Source organism: Felis catus, chromosome D1 (assembly GCF_018350175.1).
Source record: "Felis catus isolate Fca126 chromosome D1, F.catus_Fca126_mat1.0, whole genome shotgun sequence".
NCBI classification, from domain to species: Eukaryota; Metazoa; Chordata; class Mammalia; order Carnivora; family Felidae; genus Felis; species Felis catus.
In genome coordinates, this window is record NC_058377.1 from 87,052,521 (window position 1) to 87,070,337 (window position 17,817).

At 36.8% G+C, this 17,817-nt stretch overlaps 1 protein-coding gene across 4 annotated transcripts in view; it reads left to right on the plus strand.

Annotated features, from left to right (window-relative positions):
- Positions 1 to 17,817, plus strand: part of QSER1 (glutamine and serine rich 1) — an 83,862-nt gene that overhangs the window by 61,913 nt on the left and 4,132 nt on the right. For 3 of the 4 annotated variants that reach the window (XM_023239677.2, XM_023239679.2, XM_006937176.5), the window contains 4 exons: positions 7,367 to 7,504; positions 9,889 to 9,986; positions 15,831 to 15,983; positions 17,218 to 17,313. In XM_023239677.2, coding sequence (XP_023095445.1) covers positions 7,367 to 7,504; positions 9,889 to 9,986; positions 15,831 to 15,983; positions 17,218 to 17,313 — 485 coding nt within the window. Of the gene's footprint in view, positions 1 to 7,366; positions 7,505 to 9,888; positions 9,987 to 14,563; positions 14,690 to 15,830; positions 15,984 to 17,217; positions 17,314 to 17,817 lie in introns of those variants that run through there. The other variant, XM_023239678.2, reaches the window with a different exon arrangement.

Genomic DNA, 17,817 nt, shown 5'->3' on the forward strand with positions numbered 1-17,817 from the left:
TTAAACCTGTTAAAAGACACCAAAGAGCATTTTCATTGGCTAGATACAGATACAGATACATTGATTTATTAGAAACTAAATCTGAGATAGTTGTAAAACACAAGAATATACTAGTGCACATTCCATTAGTCATCAGATTGTTGTGAATATAAGTAAGAAATACCAAGCAGTTCATTCTAGAGCAAAAGTTGGCAAACTGGCCAGTGGGTCAAATCTGACCTGCAGCCTATTCTTGTAAATAAAGTTTTAATTGGAATGCGGATTCATTTACATATTTTCATATAGTTGGTTTTCTACCACAGTGGCAGATTTGAGTCATTGCTACAAAGAGCATGTGACCATTAAAGCCTCAAATATTTACCACTTGGCCCTTTACAGAAAAAGGTTGGTGACCCTTCTAGAGCATCAAGTTGGAGGTAGGCAGAAAAAGTTGAAAGGATGATAGAAAGCCGGATATGCCAAGCTAAAGCTAAAAAGCCTGGGATCCTGTAAGCAAAGGAGAGTCCCTGGAAGGATTTGAGTAGGGAGCAACATGTTAAAATTGGAATTTGTATTACAAGACCTCATAGTTCAGGTATAAATTGAAAGTCTGAAGTTGGGGCAGTAGGGATGGAAGAGGGGGCACATGAGAAATTCAGGTTGAATGTAAATGGTGAATTATGTGTTGGGGTGCTATTGAGGTTGATGACCAGGTTGGATTCTGACATTACAAGCTCATTGCTTGGGAGCTTATCTTAAAGCTTATTTGAACAGAAAGAGAATGGTAGGGCATCTGGGTGGCTCGGATGGTTAGTAGTTGAGCGTCTGACTCTTGATTTTGCCTCACATCATGATCTCAGGGTCGAGCCCCATTTTGGGAGCCTACTAAAGATTCTCTCTCCCCCTGCCCCTTTCCCCAGGTCATGTTCTCTCTCTCTCTCTCTCTCTCTCTCTCTCTCTCTCTATCTCTCTCTCTCTCAAATTAAATAAAAAAATAAAAGCTACTCATGAAGTTTGCACATCAGAATTTATAAAGAAATGCAGTGCTTTGGGCCACCTGGGTGTTTAGTCTTGATTTTGGCTCAGGTCATGATCTCATGGTTTGTGGGTTTGAGCCCCGTGTCAGGCTCTGCACTAACAGCACAGAGCCTGCTTGGGATTTTCTGTCTCCCTCTCTCTCTACCCCCCACCTCCCCACACCCAAAACTTAAAATGGAAAAAAAATTGTTAATTCTTTTAAAGATTAAAAAAAAGATATTCAGTGCTTTGAGTGTGTATGGAAGGCAATACTTGTAATTTTTGTAGTTTGCTTTCCTTTCTATGGTTTAGAATGGAATGGTGTAGGTTCTGAATTTGCACGCAATTATACCGCTTCCTTAAATGACATTCAAGATGTTTTTCTTTAATGGTGACTTGAGTTGCCACTAGGTGTCACTAATAGGTAAGCATTTTTATTGTTTTTGATTATTTCTTAAAAGGCAAATATTGATAATAAACATAGATTTATACATTGGTGGTTTTTAAAATTATTTAAGAGTTTTTTATAACCTTCAGATTTATTGAGGATTCCAAAATACTTGTGCTTTTGTGGGCTATATGTATTGACATTTACCAAATGTCTATTAAGATAATTTAAAAAAAATTTTTTAATGTTTATTTATTTTTGAGAGACAGAATATGAGCAGGGGAGGGGCAGAGAGACCCACACACACATATAGAACCTGAAGCAGGCTGCAGGCTCTGAGCTGTCAGCACAGAGCCTGAGGCGGGGCTCAGACTCATGACACCACGAGATCATGACCTGAGCTTAAAGTCAGACGCCTAACCAACTGAGCCACCAGGGTGCACCTAAAACAAATTTTTTAAATATTTATTTAAAGTAAACCAAGGGCCATTCAGGTTGGCTCAGTTGGTTAAGCATCTGACTTTGGCTGAGGTCATGATCTCGCGGTGTCTTGAGTTCGAGCTCCGCCTCGGGCTCTGTACTGACAGCTCATAGCTTGGAGCCTAGACCCTGCTTCAGATCCTGTTTCTGTCTCTCTGTCCCTGCCCCGCTCAAGCTCTGTCTTTCCCACTCTCTCAAATATAAAATAAACATTAAAATAATAATAATAATAAAATAAACAGATTACAGGGGTGCCTTGGTGGTTCATTCTGTTAAGCCCCCGACTCTTGATCTCGGCTCAGGTCTTGATCTCATGGTTGTGAGTTCAAGCCCCACGTCGGACTCTGTGCTGACAGCTCAGAGCCTGGAGCCTGCTTCGGATTCTGTGTCTCCCTGTCTCTCTGCCCCTCCCCCACTCGCACTCTGTCTCTCCCTCTCCCTCTCTCTCAAAAAAATAAAAATAAAAACATTTTTTAAATGTAAAAAAATAATAAAATAAACCCATTACTTATTAACATTTTTAATTACTGTATTTTCCTAAACTAACAGAAGAGTAGCATTTTCATGTTTGCTTCTACATATATTATTTTAGCTAATGTATAAAAAGAAAACCCAGACTTATATAGATTTTTAATTACCTTTTCAGACAATTATGGATATTTTTATTATTTGATACTCAAAAGTTTTTTATTTTATAAACTTGACCAGTAGTAGCTTCTTCAACTTCTCATGCTAATTACATTAAAATTTATTGGTTTCTCTTGCCCCTTGAATGTATCTTTAATCCATGAATGATTTTATCCATTCTGCGTGTGAAAATATCTGTTAGCTCATTGAGGTACATATTCTATTTCATTTTTTTTCCACATTTTATAAGCTTGGGCTAAAATATATATAACATAATATTTGCCATTATAGCCATTTTTAAGTGTACATTTCAGTAGCCTTGATTATATTCACACTGTTGTGCAACTATCACAACTATTGTCAAGACATTTTCATCACACCAAACAGAAACTTTGAAACCATTAAGCAATAACTACCGATTTTCTTTCCCCCAGTTGTTGGTAATCTCTAATCTAGTTTCTGTTTCCATGAATTTGCCTACTCTAAATATCTCATATAAGTGTATCTGTCTTATTTCACTTATAATGTTTTCAAGGTTCATCCACGTTACAGCATGTATATGAACTTAATTGCTTTTTACGGCCAGCTATTCCACTGTAAGTTTATGCATTGTATGTTCATTTATCTTTTCATCTTTTGATGGACACATAGATTATTTCCACTTTTTGGCTATTGTAAATGGTGCATGCAATGAACATTGGCATACAAATATGTTTGTGTCTTTTTTTGATTGTTTTGGGTGTATACCTAGGAGCGGAGTTGCTGGGCCATATGATAAGTGTATGTTTAGCTTTTTGAGGAACCACCAAACCTTTGAAATACCCCAATGATTGCACCATTTTACTTTACTGCCAGCAATGCGTAAGGTTCCAGTTTTTTCACATCCTCACCAACACTTGTTACTTTTTGTTTCTGGTGGGTTGTTTTGTTTTATTTTTTTATTTTTATTTTTTTTTTATTTTTTTTTCAACGTTTTTTATTTATTTTTGGGACAGAGAGAGACAGAGCATGAATGGGCGAGGGGCAGAGAGAGAGGGAGACACAGAATCGGAAACAGGCTCCAGGCTCTGAGCCATCAGCCCAGAGCCTGACGCGGGGCTCGAACTCATGGACCGCGAGATCGTGACCTGGCTGAAGTTGGACGCTTAACCGACTGCGCCACCCAGGCGCCCCTGTTTTGTTTTATTTTTTATTGTAGCCATCCTAGTAGGTGTAAAGTGGTATATGACTGAAGTTTTGATTTGTAGTTCCTTAACAATGTTGAGTATCTTTTCAAGTGCTTACTGTCCATTTCCTTATCTTTGAAGAAATGTCTATTCTGATATGTTGCCTAGTTTTAATTAGGTTATTTCTTCTTTTGTTCTGAAGTTGTAGGAGTTCTTTATATATTCTAGATAATAAACCCTTACCAGATGTAGGATTTAAAATATTTTATCTTATTCTTTTGATAATGTCCATTGATGCACAAAAGTTTGAAATTCTGGGGCACCTGGGTGGCCCAGTCAGTTGAGCATCCAACTCTTGATTTCAGCTCAGGTCATGATCCCAGGTTTGTGGGATTGGGCCCTGCATCAGGCTCCACGCTGAGCTTGGAGCCTGCTCAAAATTCTTTCTCCCTCTGCCCCTTCACTGCATGCTCTCTGTCTCAAAAAAAAGTTTGAAGTTCTAACGAAGCCAAATTTCTTTATTTTTTCTTTTATTGCTTAGATTTGGTGTCATATGAAGAATCCATTGCCAAATACAAGGTCACGAAGACTTACCCCTATATTTCCTAAGAGTTTCATGACTATTTTTTTTAATGTTGGGTTTTTTTTTTTTTTTTTTTTTTTTAATGTTTGTTTACTTCTGAGAGAGACAAAGCGTGAACAAGGGAGGGTCAGAGAGAGGGAGACACAGAATCTGAAGCAGGCTCCAGGCTCTGAGCTGTCAGCATGAAGCCCAACACGGTGCTGGAACTCACAAGCCAGCTTACAAGCCACGAAATCATGACCTGAGCCAAAGTCGGAAGCTTAACTAACTGAGCCACTCAGGTGCCCCTAAGGTTTATTTTTGAGAGAAAAAAGAGTGCATGTAAGTGGGGGAGGGGCAGAGAAAGGGAGACAGAGGATCCAAAGCGGGCTCTGTGCTGACATCAGAGAACCCAATGCAGGGCTGCATGAAATCATGACCTGAGCTGAAATCAGACATTCAACCAACTGAGCCACCCAGGCACCTCTAAGAATTTCATGATTTTAGCTCTTACATTTAGGTCATACATTTTTACAGTGTAACACTAATATTACCACTGATCTCATCAGTGAATTCCTTAAGTACGGGGATGTTGTCAAGCTCACAGCTGTAGATACATGTTTTCCAGAATTCTAATTTTCATTTGAAACCTGAAATTTTGGGAGTGCCTGGCTGGCTCAGTCGTGGAGTATGCGACTCAATCTCAGAGTCGTGAATTTGAGCTCCACATGGGGTGTAGAGATTACTTAAAAATAAAATCTTTTAAAAAAATAAAAAAATGAAACCTCAAATTTTGTCATTGTTAGTAAATGCTGTCGTTTGTTTTCTTTGAATGACAGGTTCATTTCATTAATTTTTGAGAGAATGTCTGCCAGATACCTGAGTCTGAATAGGCATGGTGTGTCTGGCAATCACTCTTTCAAATGAAAATGGTGGTCCCAAGGGGAGAAAAGGGTGTAGTTCATCTTGTAACTCAAACAGTTGCATGGATGCTCTTCCTGGAGATAACCATCATACTTTAAAACAGAAGTGCTTCGGGGCACCTGGGTGGTGCAGTTGGTTAAGCGTTCGACTTCAGCCAGGTCACGATCTCGCAGTCCGTGAGTTCGAGCCCCGCGTCGGGCTCTGGGCTGATGGCTCAGAGCCTGGAGCCTGTTTCCGATTCTGTGTCTCCCTCTCTCTCTGCCCCTCGCCCGTTCATGCTCGGTCTCTCTCTGTCCCAAAAATAAATAAACGTTGAAAAAAATAAAAATAAAAAAATAAAACAGAAGTGCTTCATTTGTACCTCTAATTTATCACACAGAATATTGAGACATTTACTCAAGAGTAAAAAATTTAATGCAATTAATCATTTTTACTGCTTCATGAAAAACTATTTTTTTCATTTTTTTAAGTAATGTCTACCCAATGGGGCTTGAACTCAGGACCCAACATCAAGAGTCACACACTGCACCGACAGAGCCAGCCAGGCTCCCCAAGGACTATTCTTAAAAAAAAAAAAAATTTGTTTAATGTTTATTTATTTTTGAGAGAGACAGAGTGTGAACAGGGGAGGGGCAGAGAGAGAGGGAGACACAGAATCCGAAGCAGGTTCCAGGCTCTGAGCTGTCAGCACAGAGCCCAATGCGGGGCTCAAAGCCACAAACCACGAGATCATGACCTGAGCCAAAGTCAGACATTCAACGGACTGAGCCACCCAGGTGCTCTTCCTTAAGGACTATTCTTATTTGAAACTAGCTTTTTTTCCCCTTTAAATGCATGTCAGGGAGATGGCAAAGTATATGGCTACTAGTGCAGTTTGGTGCCACTGCTTTGATTCATACTAAGTAAGGCACCAGCATTTTTACCCATCATTATTTTTACAAATGTCAACAGAGTAAAAAAGGTATATAGCATTTAATATTTTTATGAAAACAATTTTGACATCATGAAAAGGATCTTGGAGGAAACCTCAAAAGATCCTTGGACCATACTTTAAGAACTGCTTTAAAGGCTGTGATAATAGTTTGTTAAATAACAAATATTCAACCAAGTAAGTTTTAAACATATTGGCTTTTTTATTCAATTAATGGATCAGGCGGCATCCCATCTGGCAAGTGAGGGGAGCTCCAAAGGGCTATAGAAAAGGAAAGGTTTTAAAAGTAGAGAGGGAGTGGTAAAAAGGAAATTATTAGCAAAAATCCACTGTTTTAGGCAAGGTCACCCTCCTAAGTGGAACAAAAAGGATCTATCAGTAAATTTCCTAGTGCTGACCAGGAAATTCCCATGTTAACTGGGTAAAGGTTACATTTCTGGAGTTTGAAACTGCAGTTAGGTTAGGTATTATTATGTCCTGGCTTATGTCCTGGTCCTGTTATTAAGTACTGGTAATGACTTGGGGCCTTATCCTAAGTGACACCATTTTGGGCCTGTGTGTGTATAAAACAAACAAACAAACTTCTTTTTTACAAGTTATGTATTTTAATCAAAAAAGTAAAAATTGAGACATTTCTAATCTTGAAGTTCTTGCCATTGAACTTGAGTGAAGTTTTCCTTGTGTATGGGCTATTTTATATTTTTTTAAAAAATGTGAATATGCCATGGCTCTAGACCAGAATTTTACAGTAATTTAAGTGTAGAATTAAAAAAAGAAGAGATGGCTGTATATTAACTCATACATTAGATGTCTTATGTAGTTTCTTCAATCTAGAGAAACCATCAGTTCTGGAGTAGCACAGCCAGGGGAGAACAAACAGGTTCCTGTGGGGCTGATGTTTACCAATGCTGGGCTAGTATTGGGCTTCAGAGTCACCTGGGAACTTTTAGAAGTATAATATTTAAACCTCATCATTACTGCTACCACCACCTACCCACCCACCCCCACCAAAAGATTCTGTTTTAATAGTCTAGCAAGCTGATTTGTTTTGTTTTGTTTTGTTTTGTTTTGTTTTGTTTTGTTTTACGAGCTCTCTAGTGATGGTGATGTGCAAAAACCAGCTTTGAGAATCTGTAACCTGGGGTGTTTTTAAAAGCCAAATGTGAGAAGCTTGAATTTGAAGAAATTTTATCTACAACCTTTTATCTGCTTGTAGGCTCTTTTTATAAATAAAAGTGTTTTTTTAATTTATCAGGAAGAATATTTAATATTTCGTCTTTTCACTCTCTCAGAATTTGATCCTCCAGCTCCCTTTGTCACTCGTTTTTTGAACACAAGAGCGATGAAGGAAACCTTTAAGAGCTACATGGAATTGCTTGTTAGCATCGCTTTGGACCCTGACACAATGCAAGCCTTAGAGAAGAGCAATGGTACAGTCTGCTAAGTAGTACTTTCTTGGTAGTGCTTCATGGATCTTCTTTATTCTTATCTGTTAGTTATGTGTTTAGTATGTAGGTTTTCTAATAGATATCTGTATATTGTCAGTTCACATGTTCATGATACTGATTCTATAAAGTATTCCTGTCTTTTCATGAATTGTCAATATTTGAACAAATTTATATTGAGGGATTTTTTTTAGATTGAATGTATTGTTATTGATTCCTACTCATGGGAAAATTATGTAACTACCCACTAGTTTCTTTCAATTCTAAATCTTTGTCATCCTTATAACATTTCACTAAGTGTCTATGTTACACGAAGGTCCAGAGGTCAACACATTCTGCTTTCTAATGATTGGAAAGATGAAGTGGATAATAATGGTATAAAGATTAAAATCACATTATTTGTGTCTTATAAAAGATACATCACCAAATAATTATATTCTAATCAATAAATAATAAAACAATGTATGCATTAGGTTACATTCATTAATATTATTCCTTTATATTCTTCCTTTAGTAACTTTTCCTTAACAGTAAAATAGAGATGAGATTGATATCTGAAATAACTGGTGACTCATATATTTAATGTTGCTTGCTAATATTTACTACTCATCTACTGTAGCATTCACCAAGGAAGCTAAAAGAGGGAATGAAAGGGTTGTTAATGAGTCCGTTTCCATCACCCTCCTATCAAAATGATTGTATGCATGTATGATCAAAAGATAGTAACAAAAATCACTAACAATATACTTCAACAGTAATGCCTAATAATACATATGTTATTTCTACATACTTTGATATACATTATTCTGTTTTACTCCCAAAACAATTCAGACAGCCATTTTGTGGATGAAGACAGTAAGGCACCTAGAGGTTAAGTGTCTTGCTTAAGAGCCCACAATTTGCACGTAGCAACAAAAGGATTACAATCTCAAGTCTTCTAATTTTTGGTCCATTGTTTTTTGACCGTATCAGAGACAGTAATCCATTCATCAGTCTAAAATTTTAGAGTCATGTAGACCTGGAAGAGACATTAGAGATTATCTAGTCTAAAACATTTATTTTGTAGACTAAGGTTCAAAAAGATTAAATGTATTTCATAGTTATAGAACAACTTAATCATTGAATAACCACAATTAAAACCCATAGTTAATTCCCCACATCAGTGTTTTCACCATTAAATGTTTTCTCTCAATCAAAACTCCTTGCATCATACAACATACATTTCTTAGTAATGGCAATTCCTGGGTAGTTGTATTTTAATTGGTTTTTTTTTTTCTGTTGCTTATCATTGTTTTCTGATTTTTCTCTATTTGATATAAGGGGGAAAGACTTTAATGGTTATATTTTATTTTTTTTAATGGTAACATTTTTAAAATATCCACCGCTGTTTAAACCTTGTTTTGTGAAATGTAAATTCTTACAGTTTTTGAACAGATTTAATCACTACTAGAAAGATAAAAGAAAACTATCACAGTGTGTATCTAAGGTGAGTGACCTCAGAATGCATTCCTCACTAAGGACTTTTTCTTCAATTAGAGGAAGTGTTCTTCTGCTGGTCACTGCTTGTGTTTGTATTCCAAATATAAAGAATACTTTTATTCATCTATGAAATTAGCGGCCAGATTCTGAGGATTACATATATGTTTTCAGAATGGTCATTAAAGGTAGTGTTATAAAATATATTATTATGCTGATAATTTGAGAAATAATCTAGTAACCTAAAATATTTAATACAGCACCAAAAGTAATTAATTCTCCAATGAAAGTGCTTTTTTTTTAAAAAAGATCTTAAAGTTTTAGAGGGGTGAAAAAGAAAGTAAAAAGTTTTGGTTAGAAATCTTTATCATACTTTTACTCTCTCCTTTTCTGAAATAACTATTTTGACTCTTCTCTTGTGTTTTTGAAACTGGATTTTGATCATTTTTCTTCCCCTACTTTTTCTTTGGCCCAAACTACAGTTAAATTAAGACTATCATATTTGGTATTTTATAGATTTTTATAATGTCAGATAAATCTATATTTTGTAATATGATTATTGTTCAGATGATAAATGAGGTCTGGAGAAACTAGGCAGTCTACTCACTGGTCATGGTAGCTGTCATCAATCAATTCTGGTGGCAGAGACAGGGCTAAAACCCAGGACTTCTGATCTTGTCCTCATACTGTGCTGTTTCTTTCTCAGGTTGGCTATTGCAAACCTATTTTTTCAAGTTACCTTTTGTTCAGAAAGCTACATGTCCAGTATTTTTAAAGTAATATTTACATACACCAATGAATTTAATATCTTAACTTTGAGGAAAACTTGGATTTTTAACAAGTTTTTATGTTGATAGTTTATCCTGTTACAATAAATTTTTATCTTGTTTTAGATGAGCTCCTTTTGCCTCATATGAAAAAAATAGATAGTATGCTGAATGATAACCGAAAGAGACTTCTTTTGAATCTTCATTTGGATCAGCCATTCAAGGTATTTCCTTCAGATGATTTATTAGCAAACTTACTGGCAATCATAGTCTTAAGAATAATAGGCAAGAAATTTATGAAAGTCACTCTCAGTTTTATAAAATTTTTCACCAAACGAAAATTTAGTTTTTATTCATTATGAGTCTGTTTAGCTTGTCTTTTCATTTCATTAAGCAGATTCTTAGTGTTAATCATTAGCTTTTTTTTTTTTTTTTTTTTTGCTTAAGTTCATTTTTTAGGCTTTTATATTTATCTAGAATTCCTTTTACATAATAATTTCCAAATATTTTCAAAGGTACTTCCTTGGGGTGCCTGGGTGGCTCAGTCGGTTGAGCAACCGACTTCGGCTCAGGTCATGATCTCGCGGTTTGTGGGTTCGAGCCCTGCGTCGGGCTCTGTGCTGCCAGCTCGGAGCCTGGAGCCTGCTTCTGACTCTGTGTCTCCCTCTCTCTCTGACACTCCCCCACTCACGCTGTGTCTCTCTCTGCCTCAGAAATAAATAAACATTTAAAAAAATTTTTTTTAAAAACAAAACAAAAGTACTTCCTTTAAACTACCAAATTTCAGTCTTATTTTTCTTTTAAACCTTTTCAAAATTTTCACATTTCATCTATAATTAGAATTGGCCTTTTCTTAGCATAGTTATAAAAATTTCCTTTATTTGTCTGATTTACTCAATATCTGAGGAAAAGTTATCTTAACATAATGGTAGATATATATAGTTTAAATTGGTCTTGGTGTCATCAGAAATATAGAACAATAAGAAGCTAATCTAAACACAGAAAAATTTATCACAGAAGCTACCTAGTAGTCAAGTTTTTCCAGCTTTTCCTTTTTTTCTTTAATTTTTTTATTGTTTATTTTTGAGAGAGAGCACATGCATGCTCACACAAGCAGGGGAGGGACAGAAAGAGAGAGAGAGGGAGACACAGAATCCGAAGTAGGCTCCAGGCTCTGAGCTGTCAGCACAGAGCCCGATGCGGGGCTCAAATTCACGAGCCGTGAGATCATGACCTGAGCCGAAGTCGGACGCTCAACCAACTGAGCCACCCAGGTGCCCCCAAATGTTATATGTTATACTTTTAATAAGAAAAGCTGAGGGGCTTCTGGGTGGCTCAGTCGGCTAAGCATCCGACTTCGGCTCAGGTCATGATCTCACGGCTCGTGAATTTGAGCCCCGCGTCGGGCTCTGTGCTGACAGCTCAGAGCCTGGAGCCTGTTTCGGATTCTATGTCTCCCTGTCTCTCTGCCCCTCCCCCGCTCATGCTCTGTCTCTCTCTGTCAAAAATAAATAAACATTAAAAAAAATTTTTTTTAAGTATAACATATAACGTTTAGAATCTTTTGATCATATCTACCTTGGGAAAAGTTTTTTTATATATTTGTATATCTTTTAATTTTTATAAATAGAATTTCTTTTTTATTTTTCTTTAATGTTTATTTTTGAGAGAGAAGGAAGGAGGGGCAGAGAAAGAGGGAGACAGAGAATCTGAAGCAGACTCTGGACTATCAACTATCTGATATCAGTGCTATCAGTACAGAATCTGACACGGGGCTTGAACCCACAAATTGTGAGATCATGGCCAGAGCCAAAGCTGGATGCTCAACTGACTGAGCTACCCAGGCACCCCTGGACTTTATTTTTATAGCAGTTTTAGGTTCACAGCAAAACTGAACAAAGTACAAAGAGTTCCCATCTACCCCACATGAACAACCTGCCCCATTATCAACATCTCCCACCAAAGTGGTATATTTGTCACAATTGATGAACCTACATTGATGTATCTTTATAACCTGAGGTCCACAGTTTGCATGGACTCTCTTGGTGTTGTACATTCTATCAGTTTGGAGAAGGTATAATGACATGTTATCTACTATTAAAGTGTTATACAGAGTACTTTCACTGCCCTGAAAATCCTCTTTGCTGTATTCATCCCTCCCTACCCACTTAACCTCTTGCAACCACTGATCTTTTTACTCTCTCTATAGTTGTACCTTTTCCAGAATGTCCTATAGTTGAAAACTATACCGTATGTGGTCTTTTCAGTTTGGCTTTTTTCACTTACTAATAAGAATTTAAGATTTGGGGGCACCTGGCTGACTCAGTTAGTAGAGCATGCAACTCTTATCTAGGGGTCATGAGATCTAGCCCCACATTGGGTATAGAGCCTACTTAAAAAATAAAAGGGTGCCAGAGTGGCTTAGTCAGTTAAGCATCCAATTCTTGATTTCAGCTCAGGCCATGGTCTCACAGTTCGTGGGATTGAGCCCCCGTCCCATAACAGGCTCTGCACTGACAGCGTGGAGCCTGCTTGGGATTCTCTCTTCTCTCTTTCTCTCTCTCTCTCTCTCTCTCTCTCAATCTGCCCCTTCTCTGCTTGCACACATATGCACGCGCACTCTCTCTCAAAATAAATAAACATGAAAAAATATAAAAAAATAAAGATCTGTAAAATAACTTGTTTTAAAAAAAAGAATTTTTTTCTGCCATGTCTTTTTTTTTTTTTTTTAATTTTTTTCAACGTTTTTATTTATTTTTGGGACAGAGAGAGACAGAGCATGAACGGGGGAGGGGCAGAGAGAGAGGGAGACACAGAACCGGAAACAGGCTCCAGGCTCTGAGCCATCAGCCCAGAGCCCGACGCGGGGCTCGAACTCACAGACCGTGAGATCGTGACCTGGCTGAAGTCGGACGCTTAACCGACTGCGCCACCCAGGCGCCCCTTCTGCCATGTCTTTTTATGGCTTGGCAGCTCATTTCTTTTACCACTAAATAATATTCCATTGTCTGAATGTACCACAGTTTATCTGTTCATCTACTGAAGGACATATTTGATTGCTTCCTAATCTTGGCAGTTATCAATAAAGCTAGTATATAAACATATGTGTGAAGGTTTTTGTGTGGATGTAAGTTTTCAGCTCATTTGGGTAATTTGTATAGCTTTTTCACATCCCTATTTTATCCAGACTCCACATAAAAGTGAAAATTGGCTTCATTTTACTAGGTAAAAATTAAGGCTCTGAGATTGAGTTCAAAGTTAAATGACACCAGAGTTGCCTGGCTGGCTCAGTCAACAGAGCATGTGATCCTCGGGGTCATGAGATCTAGCCCCACGTTGGTTGCAGAGTTTACTTAAAAAAATCAAAAGTTAAATGACACCAAACTACTAATAGTCCTGTATCATTCACAGACGTGCACTTACAGACAAAAAAGTCAAAAGTAGTAAGAAACCCGGTACTAAGAATTTGGTCTGCAGACTACAGTCCAGTATTTTCTGCTTAACTGCTATTATCAATTGAAATTTAGAAAATACCTTGCTTTCTGCAGAGAAGGGAATGCTTTTAGATGTGTGTTTTCTGAAAGTTTACCAAATCTTAAAAATGAGCAGTTTGAGGTACCCCCCCCCTTTTTTTTTCAAGTAATCTCTATACCCAATATGGGGCTCAAACTTCCTCCCTAGAGATCAAGTCTCCCGCTTTACAAACTGAACCAGCTAGGCTCCCCTTGGCTAGCCATTTAGAAATGTTAAACCCGTTCTGGGGCACCTGGGTGGCTCAGTCAATTAAGCGGCCAACTTCAGCTCAGGTCATGATCTCAAAATCATGGGTTCGAGCCCTGTGTCAGGCTCTGCACTGACAGCTCAGAGCCTGGACCCTGCTTTGGATTCTGTGTGTCCCTCTTTCTCTGCCCCTCCCCTGCATTTCCTCTCTCTTTCTCTCTCTCTCTCTCTCTCTCTCAAAAATAAATAAACGTTAAAAAAAAAAAGGAGGGGTGCCTGGGTGTCTCAATCAGCTAAGCGTCTGACTTCACCTTAGGTCATGATCTTGCAGTTTATGGGTTCAAGCCCTATGTTGGGCTCTGTGCTGGCAGCTCAGAGCCTGGAGCTTGCTTCAGATTCTGTGTCTTCCTCTCTGTCTTCCCCTTCTCACTCACTGTCTCTCTCTCTCAGAACATTTGTGTGAAGGCTTTTGTGTGGAAAAAAAAGGGGGGGAATGTTAAACCAGTTCTCTAATAACTTGTATTAAAATAAAAGCCACCACTTGAAATTTAATAGACTCTGTAGATATTTAAAGCTTATGCGATAGTTTATAATGAACAGCTGAAAAATTAGTTTTCATATTATTTTCACAGAAAAAAAACAATTTCTAATTTTGAAATTAGTTATTAATTTTTATTATTTTCATTTACAGCATTTTGCATTTTATTATTTTTTTTAATTTTTTTTTTTAACGTTTATTTATTTTTGGGACAGAGAGAGACAGAGCATGAACGGGGGAGGGGCAGAGAGAGAGGGAGACACAGAATCGGAAACAGGCTCCAGGCTCTGAGCCATCAGCCCAGAGCCCGACGCGGGGCTCGAACTCACGGACCGCGAGATCGTGACCTGGCTGAAGTCGGACGCTTAACCGACTGCGCCACCCAGGCGCCCCGCATTTTGCATTTTAAAACCAAAATACAAACAGTAGATTGTAAAAGATTGTCAGTCCTTTCGAAATAATTAACACCATTACTCATGATGATCTTAGTAATTTTAGGAATCATAAAGCTTTTTGAAGTAAATCATGTTCTGTTTTCCTCAGAAATCCATGTGCTTCCAATCATCTTTAGCATCTTGTCACAGAAAGTACTTGGGAACCCATACAGAGTTTGGAAGAGGTGGCCCTAAAGGTTGTAACTGTTTATAAAACAGTATAGCCTGTCAAATGGTAATTACATTCTGAATAATCAAAATAATGGAGGCACTTGAACCTGTATATTGTCAGAATTCAAAATAGTAAATGATAGTGGTTACTCAATTTAATCTTTTAAAACAACTTTTTCTTTCTTTCTTTCTTTTTTTTTTAAGTAAACTCTATGCCCAACATAGGCTCAAACTCACAACCCTGAGATCAAGAGTCACACACTCCACCACCTTAAAACAATACTTAAACTAGTTAAATTTAGCTATAAAGATCATTCATTATTGTTTGTGGCTTTTCATGATTTACCAAGTAGGTAAGGGCATAAATGTGCCAGTGACTTTTAAAGAATGGATTAGAGGAACACTTGGGTGGCTCAGTCAGTTAAGTGTCAGACTTTTGATTTCAGCTCAGGTCATGGTCTCACAGTTCCTGAGATTGAGCCCCATGTCAGGCTCAGCACTGAATGTGCAGAGCCTGCTTGGGATTCTCTCTCTTCTTTAAAAATAAATAACAATTAAAAAAAAAAAAAGTATAGACTAGAATTGGTTTGGCTATATGACCACTAACTTGTCAGTGAGTAACTACTGTGTCATTGTGGCCAAAAAATTCATCAAGACCTGTTTTAGACTCTCTTAACACAACCGTAGTCACAAAAGGCAGAGGAGTAGTGAAGCCAGAGAAGTATTATGATGCTGCTCATTTTCACTGTTCTCATCCTCACCTGTGATCCAATGAATTCTTTATAGCAGGGGTTGGCCAAGTTGAATTGGTAGAGCTTTGGAGAAACATATGTCCCTATTTCCCCTACTTTGAAGCCACAGAGAGGCATTACTAGAACTCCCTGCCTCATTAAGGAGTCCCTACAGTGCCATGTGCTGTTGGCATAAAGCAGGTCATAAGGCTCACTCAAATTTAAGGGATGAGGAAATAGATTCCACATCTTGATGGAAGAGCTACAAAGAATTTGTAGCTATGTTTAATACCCGTGTATATATCTGTATTGTATATATTTACCACATGCCATCTGTACCCTCTGCATATTCGTGTGTGTACTAAGCATAAATGTATGTATGTATTTTTTTCTGTATTTTTTAAAAGAAAATTTGAATAGCTGAAAGTAGTTTAGTTTTCTTCTGATGTCAGTTATTTTTGCTTTATTTTAAAGAATGCTTTGGAAAGTTTTCCTGAACTAACAATAATTACCCGTGACTCTAAAGCAAAAAGTGGGGGTTCTGCTATTTCTAAAATCAAAATGAATGGCAAAGCTTATAATAAGAAAACTCTAAGGACTTCTAAAACAACCACCAAATCTGCACAAGTAAGTAGATATTGATTGATAAAATTATACCTTTTCCAATTAATATAATTCCTATTTAAAACATTGGAACAAGCAAATATTTTACTAAATTTTGTTGTAAATATGAAATCTTTTCAGATACGCATGAGCAGCTCCAGCTCAAGGAACAGGGATTTGGTCTTATTCTTTGTGTTTCTCCGTCGTTCAGCAGGGTATCTGCATGTAGTTAGTGCTCGCAGATTTTTAAACTAGATTAATAGGCAAGGAATCACCTGATGCCTGTATTTATATTTTATATATACTTTTTTACCATTGGATACAAATGCATATAGATAAGTGAGCATACACATTTCCATGAGATTCAATATTCCATATCTGTAAAATTATTGAAATTGGAATTCACTCATTTTCAAACATAGTCTAAATTATTGCCTTTTCAGAAAACAGTTTTACCAATCAATTCCACATCAAAAATATATTCTGTAGAAATACATTCACAAATGCATAAAAACGTATGCCCTTGTTCATTGTGCTGTTGTTTGTAAGAGCAATCCAGTTATGCTTTGCCAGTAAGAGATTGGACAAAGAGCCATCCAGATAATGTAATACTATGTACTTTTTAAAAAGAGACTCATTCATTCTTTCAGTAAAATATTTTGAGTGCCTACAGTTTGCAAATACAGTTCTAAGTACTAGGAACATAACAGTGAAAAATGGTCAAAAATCCCTGCCCTCATATCATTTATAGTGGCAGGGGGGATATATGTAATAAATAGATATTCAAGTTTTAGTTAGGAAAAAATAAGTTCTAAAAAATAGAGTTGCAGAACAATATGTATAGTAGGATTTCCTTCCCATTACAGAATGAGAGTTGTTAATACGTAGTATACATCGAGGGAAAATATGAAAGAATATATACCATGCTGTTAACCTTGTTTATCTCTAAAGCAAGAGATTATAGATTCTTTTACTTTATAAGCCATCTTACATGTTTACTGTGTAAATTTTTTCTATGTTTAAACTTTTTGAAATAGTGTGTGTTTATATTCAGGAAAAAGAGTGAAGGTTTTAAAATACAATTTAAATTCTTAATCGAATAAGCCTCTTGTCCATATTTAAGCGTGTATCTAGCCATATTAGTTATTTATTTTTAAGATTTCCGTTGAGACTTTTGGTCTAGTGTTCTTGGAAAAAGTATTCGCAGCTCAAATATTCCATGAAATAAATATACCTATAAACTCTTTTCTTTTTATAGGAGTTTGCTGTTGATCCAGAGAAAATACAGCTGTATTCTTTGTATCATTCACTCCATCATTACAAATATCATGTTTATCTGATATGTAAAGATGAGGTAATTTTTTTCACTTATTTAAAAATGAAAATTTTTTTCTGAACTTTTAAGGCTTCCATACCTATCGTGGTTTTTTAATGTTTTAAAGAAAACTGTTGAAAAATATGTCTCTCTCTTGTCCTGTAAATAATGTTATTCTGAGTATCTCTGTTATGTGTTGTGCTCATATTAATCTGAAGCTCTTAGGGAAGCTGTAAGTGGTAATGTTTTTAAGCTATTATGCTTACTTACCTTGCCATAATAAATGGTACTTTATTTCACTTTCTTCTCCCATAATACAGAATGATCCTGCTTTAATTCATTTCAGGCACTGCTTTGACATCCTGCTGTCTTCCTTATCACTAGAATGGCCTTAATCCCACTTAATTGCAGAGAAAGGGGTTTTTGTGCCTTGGCAGGAAGAAATGATAGTTAAAATTTAATTGTAACTTTTAAGTATCATAATTGAGGTTGCTCAGAAATTATATATGACCATACTACCACTTTGTAGGTGGGATAATAAAG